Source organism: Dermacentor albipictus, chromosome 5 (assembly GCF_038994185.2).
Source record: "Dermacentor albipictus isolate Rhodes 1998 colony chromosome 5, USDA_Dalb.pri_finalv2, whole genome shotgun sequence".
Taxonomy (NCBI): Eukaryota; Metazoa; Arthropoda; class Arachnida; order Ixodida; family Ixodidae; genus Dermacentor; species Dermacentor albipictus.
This window is the reverse complement of record NC_091825.1, coordinates 64,439,018-64,450,409: the sequence shown is the minus strand read 5'-3', so window position 1 is coordinate 64,450,409 and position 11,392 is coordinate 64,439,018. Positions and strand designations below refer to the sequence as shown.

The window sequence follows — 11,392 nt, the reverse complement described above, 5'->3', positions numbered from 1 at the left end:
GCTCGATATTGTTAGGGTAAGAGTGCGTGAAATTCTAAGAGGTGCAGATAAACATCATTCAAACCGAACAGAAACCAACAACAATCATTAGCGGAGCACTGGGAGGTACAGCTCGCCAGCTAGGACCTGGTGGTTCAGAGGACAGTCCTCCAGGAAGTCCACAGGAAGCCAATATCAGTGAAGCCCTAGACTATAGGGGAGCCACCCATCACTCTTTGACCCGTTTTCTCCCAACCCCTGTCTTAATAAAGCTTTACTACTGCTACTACTACCACCCAACTCTGTTCTTATACTAAAGCGTTCCTGTGTATACGGTTATCAGTACACCTGACCAAAACTAAATCACGTAAAAAAATTTTTGACTAATCTGCTTGAATATCTAGCTGCCACACAGAAAACGTTGACCAATAGTAAGCTATTCTTAATATGCATTGATGCAGTTACCTTTGCATTCCAGAACGCATCACTTCGAACCGCAAGTTAGACCTGTAAAGAAAATCGTTGTGTCTCCACTGGGCATCTCGTGACAATATTAGTCTGCCGGTCTATTTTTCTTGTTCTTTTAGCTGTACGATGCAAGAAATACTGTACCAGCATGCCAACTACTTTGCTTCGGATTGCATTGTTTTGACCGATGTAACTAGTGCACCACCTTGCCAGCAAAACGTGTTTTGCAATTTTTTTTTTTTGCTACTGTAGTTGTAGTAGTTGTTGTTCAGCATAACGAGAGCATTCAAAGAATAACGCCCGGTAAGAATTTTAATAAGCCATGCTTGTGGATTTGTTTCAATAATAAGCCAGATAAATTATGGATTTGTTTAAATATTCACTTTAGGGCCAGGTGCGTTTCCTTACGTTGTAGAGGGCATTCGAAAACGACCGATCTAATCTTTCGTGGCAACGTACATGCTGCATGGCAAAAGAAATCCTGCGAGATATGAAATAAAACCACGTGACTACGCTGATGCGCTATGGTATTGCAGCGCTCAAGCGTGCTTGAGAGCGCTGCATTGATTAGTTATTACACTGATTCGTTGACACTGATTCGTTATTCGCAAGTTTCGAATGTTCACACACCCTTCCTACGTGGTGCACCAGACGGCTCTGAGAGTGCGACCGCGATACATAATCGGCACTGCAGTATCGAGTCATTCTATTACGTATCCTAAATAGTATACGGTGTCTTTTCGAGCATACCTAAGCTAACCACGCATTAAAGATACCGCATATGGTGCTGCGGTGCTCCGCAAGTGTTTAATAAGCCGTATGCGCCAGGCCTGGGCACATTGAGAAACATATCCGAGTGAATTAAGGCTAAAAGAAAAAAAAGGAAACTCAAGTCATATCTAGAGTTTGGTCAATCGCAAATTGCACTGGAATGCTGCTGCAAACTCTGACAGCTGCTTAACGGCTTCGTTGCAACGGCGCCTCGCGTCCCCGTACAAGGGGTCCACGTAGTGGCCGCTTGAGCACAGCGCGTAGCATGATGACACAAAGAAAAGTCTGTCTTGCGCGAGGCTCGACAACCTGGCGTACGCACTGCTCAAGTCTTGCACGACAGCGAGTCTATACGCAGACAGGGCGGCCAGGAGAGCCTTGGTGTCCACGTGGTACGCGGGCCAATCCGACGGCAGGGTGTAGTTCGAATGTTCATACAGGTCCGTGCGGCCTCGGTTCTTTCGATTATGGCTTTGGTTGTACGCCAGCTCGTGAAACAGGCCCCTGAGAACTTCGTCAGCAATTAGCCGGCCAGAGCCGCCGTAGTTGACAGCTGGCGGCAGGTCCGAGTGGTAGAAAGGAAAGACGAAGTAGTCCTCCGCAACCGTGAGTGCACCATGAAAACTCCATCGATGGCTGAGCAAAGAGCCCGGCTTGAGAACATTCGTGATGCCTCGCTCATGTAGCCGCCAGCGCCCGACCATCAGATTCAGCCAGTCGATGAAGAAGCGAGCGCGGCGTGACGGTTCTGGAAGCACGCTGGCCAGGAAGCTGTCCCTGTTCGACGGGGTAGCAGTACTATAGGCACGGAGCTGAAGAAACGCCTTACTTCGATGTGCCACGGCATCAATAAGAACGTCTCTCACGTCCCGAACAAAGGACTCGGCTTCCTGATGCTTGGGAAACAGACTGAGCCATCCGACACCCACGGTACTTTCGATCTGGACGAGGCAGCGGCGCGTGTGAGCCGACGGAGGCAGGCCTGCGAGCTCCAGCGTGACATCCGCGATTTCTCTGTGGGCCATCCAGCCCAGCTCGTGAGCGACGCGTAGTCCCAGGCACAGCGTTAACGCCTCTTGCGTCTCTGTATTGAGTCCCAGGATGTAGATGACAGACCGTAACAGACCCAGGTTTTCCACTTGCACGATATCGCTGGGCGAGAAGCGTCGTGCCCACATGAAATGCTCGTTGAAGAGAAGGACCAGGCGACCGGGTGCAATGCGGAGAGTCGCCGCCTCGGTAAGGTTGCGGATGGACATGCGCACTATTCTCGGTTCAGGCGCATTCATGGCAGGTCCCAGCGTCTCTAGTGTGAGCTTGTCCATTGCCTCGATGGTTGAGACGATTTTGCCAGAGGCCGACTCTGAACCGTCGAACAGGCGCAGCATCTTGCGAACGTACCTGCGGTAGCGAAGCCACGGCGCCGACCCTGTTGGATGGCCGGCGAATGCACGCATGGTAGCCATCCACGAGCGAAAGGCGGCGCTGGGAACAATCTTCAGTACCGGCTCGGTGCTACCATCGTGAAGTGGAGACAGTCTGATGTTGACTTGAAACCAGAGATGAACGTTCCAGTTTCCAGACAGGTCGAGCAGAATCGATAGTGGGTCCCAGCGAGATTTTTCGGGCCATGGCAGGTGACGCTCGAACATGAACCTTCTCAGATCTTGCAGGCTGCTCTCCGAAAGTTCAATACAGGACCTGGCTAGGGCGGCCACTTTCTTCTCGACGCTTGTCACAGAAGAAACGGCTTGAGCCTGGTTGTGGCTGTCCTGGAAAGCTTGTTGGATAACGTTGAGCGCGTGTTTGTACATTATATCTTCAGCCGCGTCCACAACAGAGAGCAGACGGTGTTGATGCTTCCAGCCGTCGCAGACATACCCGTAGAAGTCTTTGCAGGGGTCTTCGGATTTGTTGATGGAAGCTCTTATAGCAGCCAGGTAGAGTTGGCATGCCATTTCGTCGCAGCCTGAAAACAGGGGAAGGTCCGCATGTTCTGCATAAGCACTTCGGGTGCTGCCGCGGAGAAGGTCACGGTACTTTATGCGAATCCATAGAGTCGAGCCAAGATAAATCAGAAGAGCGACGCTGCAGAGGATGGCCGTGGTGGAAAGCACTGCTTGGAATCTCCGGTTCATGTACCGATTCCCTGGTCGAACCACTACTTCGACGTCGATGCGTTCCTGCGAATGTAATTGTCGGCGCAGAGACGTCGCTTTATATAACAGTTTACGAGAGCAGAGGTCTGTAGTATGCCATCAGTACTACGTGTATGGTAGCAGTAGTGATAGTCTAATAGTAGTAGCAATTATATTGTTTGGGCGTACTCTACTGTTAATGGTGATGAATGTTAACAAACCGAATAACATATAACACTTTTTCGTTTCCCACTATGGCATGTCTATGCGACATTGGTGTCATATGGGCCCAAATTATGAGCTGTGGCGTAAGGCATCTATGCAGCTACACACTGGCCAAGGGTCGGGTTCAAAAAGTTTCTGTTAAGCAAATGCCTTTCGTGACTAACCACAGCCGCGGGCATCATATATTGTCACAGTGCCTATTATGGCTACCGCGGCTACCGTGCATATCTCAGGTCAGCTGGAAGTCTTGCAGGCATTCAGAGCCCACGGCTTCCTTGCGGACAATGTCGAGCAGAGTCCACGAGTTCGGCGCCCTGTGTGTAGTGGCCCTTAACATAGTTGTTACCCGCGCCACTCCAGATGAATGAAAGATGAAAAATGCATTTTCCCGATGGTAATGCCTTTCACGTTTTTCGCGCTCGTGAGTGGTCTAGAGACGCTCCGCCGCGGGCGAAGTGTCGAACGCGGCCACTCACGAACACGAAAAGCTCCGAAAGGCATTACCATCGGGAAACGCCATCGCTACCAAATCGTGGTGGAGGGGCCCTGTAACGTAAAACTATTCCAATATGTTTCTATTCCAATCTCCTGACGTCAAATTTGCGTAACCACCAACGCAAGCACCGGGCGCTCACCCGCAGGGTTGTCTGAACAGACTAATCAAACGCTCTCCTCGTTCATAGGAGGTCACTTTTGTTTCTTTGAAAAACGAATAACATTGCCTACAGTGAGCGGCTTGTCGTATCTAACTGGCTGACAAGAGGCGAGGAGAACGCTCAAGTGGAGAAGGATTCGATGGGGCTGAGCCACTGCACTGAAAGTCGATAACCGGATGAAGAGGGTGGTGCAGGCGTCTACGATTGGTCGGATTTCCCTTACTTAGCTTGCGGTGGCTGGTCGAAAATCGCGGCGGCATGCAACGGAAGCTCAATAATGACGCTAAAACGGACCCTCAGCAAGGAAGAGTTGGCAGAATGAGGAGGTAAACGTACCGAAAGTGCTCGAAAACGTTACACGGCAACGCAAGACGTTTTATTATACGCAAATACACTCATGCTCTCCGGCTGGTGCGAGTAGCCAACGTCTCAGCGATCGGCGGCAGCCAGCTTCTATTCCTTCCGGAACGGGCAGCCTGCGGCTATTACGAAGAAAATGCAGTTTTGTTCGGCATTTTAATGCATCCTTATCGCGTACACATAATTTTGACGCGGTGAGTTTGTGCGGTTTTGTGACGTCGCGTGACAGGCAGGTGAAGTGGCTGCAGCCCGAAAACTTTTTACCAATAGCCGTGGGCTGATGGCGAAAAGGGGTCGAATCAGAAATAACTGTTTATCTTTTTTCTGTCAAATCATGCATAATCAGTGTGTACACATCATATCAGATGGGGAGGTATCGCGGTTTTCGTGACCTCGCGTGACAGACAGGTGAAGTGCGGGTGGTCGAAAAAAGTTTTTGACCAATCGTGGAGGGCTGATAGCAGAATTGGAATAGAAAAGTTTGGAATAGTTTTATGGTATAGCGCCCCAGGATGGCACGCGGCGGGTACAGGGTCCTGAATATTTATTTGGCTGCGCGTGTAAAAAAAAAAAAGCTTTTGCGCTCACCGATGCACTGTTCTTGCTCAAATTTTGCACAACGATCGCATTTTGGCATCGACTTTGTTTAGTATAGCACTTAGCACAATTGATCGCCTGTTTTTAAGATAAAAATGAGAAACTGTTTTGGTCTATGGGAAAAATGGCGTCTGAGAAGCCAGCCCTGGCATTCACTTGTGTCGCCAGGTACCGTCATTTGCAGGAAGCAGCGTTTCTACGAGGGCTGCCGCGTGTTGCGCGCTTCTGGAACAGGCGACTGCCGTCCTGAAACGTTGCTTTATGCAGATGACGACAGATGGCGACACAAGTTTATGCTTCCGTTGTCGCCGCAGCAGCTTGCATCCCCATAGGCGCCGGCAAATTTCCACTATTTTTTTATAACACCAGGCAACTAACTATGCCAAGTGTTATACTAAATGAAGTCAGCGCCAACATGCAATCTTTCTACAAAATTTGAGCATGAAGAGGGAAGCGGTAAGCGCAAAATCTTTTTATCTTTTTTAACACGCACAGCCAAATATTCGTGACCCTGTATTTGCCTCCGGAAGCCTCATTGTAGTGGACATTGATGTCTTCCAGCTGCAAGTCGGAGTCACCATAGCAGCTTCCACTGAGATCAATTCCATGCTCATCGGCGATCACTTCCCAAAACTTTCCTACGATTTGGTTCCCGCACAGACCGGCCTGGACATCAACATTTTCACGCATCTTTGTGTAGACGAGGAGGACAATGATGACAGAACTGATGCTGTACGTAGTCTTTCCGACCGCACAGAAAGTGCACAGCCTGTCAACGGTCGAATACTAGCATTTTTTTTTACTTCAAGGACGATTACGATACTGCTTAGCGCAAAATTTGAGCGAAGCTCTATACGCGTTTTCATATCACGATACAATTGGCTGGCACTGACACGCTGTCTCGTGTGGCACGCAGCAAACGGAGCGAAGTGTGGCGCAACTGCCTTGCTAATCAGGAAATCTCGAGAGGCAGCGCGTGGGTGACGCGTGGTTGCGATTCACAGCAGCCGCCGTTGACAGACCTCCGCACATGCAGCGCTTTGTTTCCATACATGTGTCAGTGGCGCCATCGGTGAACAAACGACGCGCGCTACTCCGGCGCCATCTAGTAGCCATCGTCGTCGCAGAGCCCGTCTTTCCTTCTCACGCATTCCCCATAACCTCCTCCTCCGCTTTCCTCCTTGCGCTCTCATCGCTACCGCCGCCTTTCATCCACCACTGCGCTCCGCGTTCGATTTCATCCTTTGCCATGCTGGCTCGCTCGGTTACGAAGGACGCCGACGCTTGCGTTCCGGTACTATGGCGTCATCTCGTAGTCTCGTGCGGCACTCTGTTTTGCTCCTCACCCTTTCAGCGTACTCTCCTCCCGCTTTCCACATCATGCTTTCACTGTAACCTTCTCCTGCACTTTCCTCATCGCGCTGTCTTCGCTATCTCCCCCTTTCTTCCACCGCTACACTCCGCGTTTGCTCTGTCCTCCTCCGCTCTGCTCGTTTGCTCGGTTACGAGGGACGATGAGGGACGCCGAGGCACTACGACGCTCAACGCATGAACGGGCGTCTAAGGGCTGCGCTCTAAAAGTTTCCTGTGGGAAAAAGCACATTTCTGAGCATTGAACTCGATTGCTCGAGGAGGCGGACATCACATGCGCAATAAATCAAAATGCATAATTTACTAATTAAGAAAGCTTCATTTTTAACGTAAAACTGTCGTACATATTGCAATTTACGAACTGTAGCCCGCAATTGATCATTTAATTTATTGATGCATGGCGATAACGTCCGAAAGTAACACTGGGGCTGTGTCATTAAAAGGAACGGAGCCAAAGAGGGGACAGGCAAACACGCAGTTCTCTGAATGATGTTGCCTTACCAGCTATGAGTACTGCAGGGCTATGATAGGCGCCGCCTTAGAGGAGGCGTCTGGACCTCCTGGCGTTCACTTAACGTGCACCTAAACGTTTTTGCATTTCGCCCCACCTCCCCCCCCCCCTTGAAGAGACCACGGCTGCGAATCGGACCCGCGAATTTGTGCTCAGCAACAGAACCACGTGGCCACTAAGCCATCGCGGCGGCTGCACATCAACTTGGACCAAATTCTCAGAATGACACCGTGGTCTCATGATGTGCGCCGTCAGACATTCGGTAAACAAAAAATTCCTTTGTTGTTCCACTTGCTTTTCTAGCGAAACTCATTTTTAAGCACTTCTTATGACAATAATAAGTGGAAGTCAAATTTCTTTTCTCGTATGCTTTGGGGATTAGCGAAGGAACTTCATCCTCCGAATTCGTTCCAAGTGGTTAGTAAATTATGCCTTTAATGTGCAAGCAAGGTTCGCCTCTGTGATTAATCCAGCCTGCTGTCTGCCGTCCACCACACCAGATGTGTCTCTCTTTAAATTTAGTGAAAAAAAGAAATTGTGCCAGAAACCATCGAATATTATTGTCAAAGTCAGCGATTGCGTTCTTGTCTAACTTGCTGCAAGTAAATCTCGATGCTATTCGTGGATCAAGAAACCTTACGGGTGCACCAATACTCATGAAGTGGCAATCTCACTGTAACTCACAATGCCGAATGATACTACGACACACTGTATCTTGTTGTAATCACTGCTCCCCAGTTGAAACTCCGTATACCACAACCTCCATTATACCTAGTATCCTGGCTGTAACAACTTCGTTGCTTGATGCGGAGTTGTCTCTTCCAGAGACAGCGCTTTCAATTTAAAGCTACATGCGCATTCCGTCACCTTGGTACATTAATTATGTGGTATTGGCCAAGAATTGGCACATACCAATATCACATAAGCAGTGCAGAAGTTGTCTACGACGCCAGACAGCCGCCATCGGCAAGTTGTCCATCCGGGGCACATATATAACCAGGGCCCCATATATTGTCTGCTAGGCAAAACTTCAGCAAGCGCATACTTAGTGGCCCAACTTAGTAGACAAGTTGCGTCACTGGGTATGGTGCCACTATTAACTGTTCAAGATCGTCCAGTAATTCAAAGTGGCCAAAGAAGCTGAAAAACAACTATCGTCTTAAGAAAAAGTAGTAATAAAATTAAATTGATGAGTTTTAAACGCCAGATCCGCCGTCTGATTACGAGGAACGCTGTAGCGAGAAACTCCAGATTACTTTTTGACCCACTGGGCCCCCTTAACGCGCACTCAATGCACGGTACACGAGCTTTTTTTTTGCATTTCGCCGTCATCGAAATGCGACAGCCGCCCGGGTTCGAACCCATGACCTCGGGCTCAGCAGCGCAAGTGCGCATCACTTCAAAGTAAACGCCCGATATCGTTACCCTACAGACAGGGAGTTTCAGCGAACACTTTCAAACATTATTAAAGGTTGCCTGTGACAGATGGCTCAATTCTAGTTTATGAGCCGGTCTACTCGAAGCTGCGGACACTACCTTATCAAAAACCTGAAATTGAAGATTGACTCATTAACAAGAATTCACTAATTAACTTTTAGCTTATTATCTTATGACCCATATTGCAATTCACAAATTCTAGCAGTGGACTTCGCAAGGCGGATCCACTTGGAACGAATTCTCAGGACGACACCAGTTTCTGGATATAAATTCCCGAACTTTGCTGAGAAATGCATTGGCATTCCAGTTACTTGTGTGCTTCAGTACATGGAACGACGTTTTCTTAACCATTTAACTGAAACGCCAATGCATTTCTCCGTAATGTTCGGGAATTTATATCTCGAAACTGATGTCATCTTGGAAATTCGTTCCAAGTGGACCATTCGCCTTGCGAATTCCAGGGCTATAATTTGAAATTGCAATATGGGCCATAATGCAATTAGATAAAACATAATGCATGTTTATTAATTAGTAGATATTGCATCCCAATTTTCTGTGCAAGTATTGTCCACCGCTTCGAGTATAGACCAGCTCATGAACTAGAATTGTGATATCTGCCACAGTGAACTCCTAACAATTTTTGAAAGTGCTCGCTAAAACACACTGTGTATGATCCAACATGCGCACACGACACACGCTGGTCTAACTCTCTCGGGCTCGACATCTGACTCCCACCTGGTTCATCGGCGCCGGCTCTGCGAGGCCTAGCGTGTCCAGCGCGGTGCCTGCGCCATCGCCACGAGCCGCCGCATCGGCAGCACGGCGCGCCGCCGCCTGCATCTGGCGCACTTCGTGAAGCTCGTGCAACTCGAGGCGCTGCAAGCCCGGCCTTCTCGCCGGCCGAGCGACGCGGCAGCCGCCGCCCACCGGGTCCACGCCCGCGTCCGAAGAGCTCGAACTGCTGTCACTGCTGCTGCTGCTGCTGCAGGAAGCTCTCGTCCCGGTCTCTGGCATCGCGACGCTCTTCAACTCGACCCGGTCTCCGGTGCGCCTGAACGTCGTTCTGCGAGTGAATGCGCGTTTCGGAAAGGACAAAGTTGCTCCGGGAGCTTCTAACAACCGCTGTGGCGAAGCCGATCCGCTGCAGCTGCTACACCGCGTGGCACGTTCGAAATGCAGAGCGTGACTGTTCTTCTTCTCTTCCTCGTGTGCCTCGATTAGCGGGTTCTATAGTCGCTCTTTAATATTTTTTCATTAGCTGCTACAGCGACACTCTTTATGGATAGGGTTCCGTGCATTTTTCGTGTCCATCAAGAAATCGGTGTGAGCAAAAAGTATTGTCATGGCTCACTGGAGACAAGAGCGGAGAGCGGTATTTAATCGAGAGAATTAGGATAAGCGCTCAGTTCAGGCTTGTTGTTGTTGTTGTTGTCGTTGTTGTTGTAGCCTGTGGCATGTGTGGCTCCTAGCCACTATGGGGGATGGGCCAAGAAATGGATGGATTATTCCAAAATAATGTATAGCATAAATTTCCTAATATCTATGGGAATAGCATTGAAAAGTATTGAATAACCGCCTTCGTCGTGAGCGTGGTTGGGCACAGATGGGGTCGCGGCATTTGCCCCCCTCAAGAAGGAGCATCGTCCCTATGCTCGGCGGGTAGCATCCGCTGTCCAGCGAACCAGAGAGTGTCCATGTCATTCAGAAAAATAAGGTTTCGTGCGCACCACGTGCACAGTCTCAGGCAGGTCCTTACGGTGCCGCAAGCTGGAGGGGCTGTCAGGAACTACTTCATAGTTGACGTTCCTAAGGCGTCGTAGAACCTTGTAAGGTCCGAAGTATCGGCGGAGAAGTTTCTCCGCGAGGCCTCCGCGGCGTACTGTAGCCAATACACACTCTGGCCGGGCTCATAGACGACGCATCCATGGTGTTTATTGTAAGGTCGGGATTCACGGTCTTGCTGGCTAGTTATGGGAACGCGCGCGGGTTGTCTTGCTTCTTCGACGCGCTCTGTAAGATCTGCGGCGTCTGTCTCGGAATCGTTGGATTCATGATGAAGTATAGCATCCAGCATTGTAGTCACTTCTCGACCGTCTCCAACATCCTGCGTAGAAAGACGTTTGCTGAAGCCGTAAATGTACACCGATAGAAGGTTGTGACTTTCGACATAATCGGTTAACCTGGCGAGTATCACTCTTTCAAACAGCTTCCCGAGAGATGGCGTATAAGTGAGATTGGCCACAGGTTCTCAATAGTTTTCTGCTTTCCCGGTTTAGTGATTGGGAGCTAGGTATTACGGTGGCTTCCTTCCACTGCTGTGGAGTCGTGCCAGTTTCCCCATATGCTCTTCTTGACGTAGTCGACGAGTCGTTCGAGTTGCTCAGTGCTGTGGTTGCGCAGCATTGCGTTGGTGATGCCGCCTTCTCCGGGCGCTGTGCTTTGTTTGATCTCCTGTGCCGCTGCCTATAGTTCCGCAACCGTAACGGGCTCATCTAGGGAGTTGTTTGTCGACCCTTTGTAGCTGAGTGATTCAACGCTATCGCCCCCTGTTTTTATGTATTTGTCCCTGAGCGCTTGGATCAGTTTATCGGTGTTACGTTTGTGTTCACGTACTAGGGTGCATATCATTCTCGCTATTGCCGTCTTTGTAAAGTCAGGGCCTATCGTGCTACGTAAGATAGCCTATGTCTTAGCAGCGTGTATAACATCCCTCTGAGTGAATCGGAAAATTGGAGCCAATTTTCCGCTTACAGCTGTCTGGCATACTCATTTGCTTGTTTCGTTACAGTTGCTATTCTTGCATTAGGTTTTCTATTCAGTCTTTGGTTTTTTCAGCGCTTGGTTAACCTGTGCCGTCCCTCCCACAGCTGCAGCAGCTG

At 49.5% G+C, this 11,392-nt stretch overlaps 1 protein-coding gene across 1 annotated transcript; it reads right to left on the bottom strand.

Annotated features, from left to right (window-relative positions):
• Nucleotides 1-1,229: 1,229 nt before the first annotated feature.
• On the bottom strand, nucleotides 1,230-9,702 carry LOC135911701 (uncharacterized). The gene is made up of 2 exons (XM_065444053.2): nucleotides 9,249-9,702; nucleotides 1,230-3,401 (listed from the first exon to the last, which is right to left on the bottom strand). Exons 1-2 carry the CDS (start codon nucleotides 9,525-9,527, stop codon nucleotides 1,347-1,349), a joined length of 2,334 nt encoding a protein of 777 aa, XP_065300125.2. The 5' UTR covers nucleotides 9,528-9,702; the 3' UTR covers nucleotides 1,230-1,346.
• Between the last annotated feature and the right edge of the window lie 1,690 nt (nucleotides 9,703-11,392).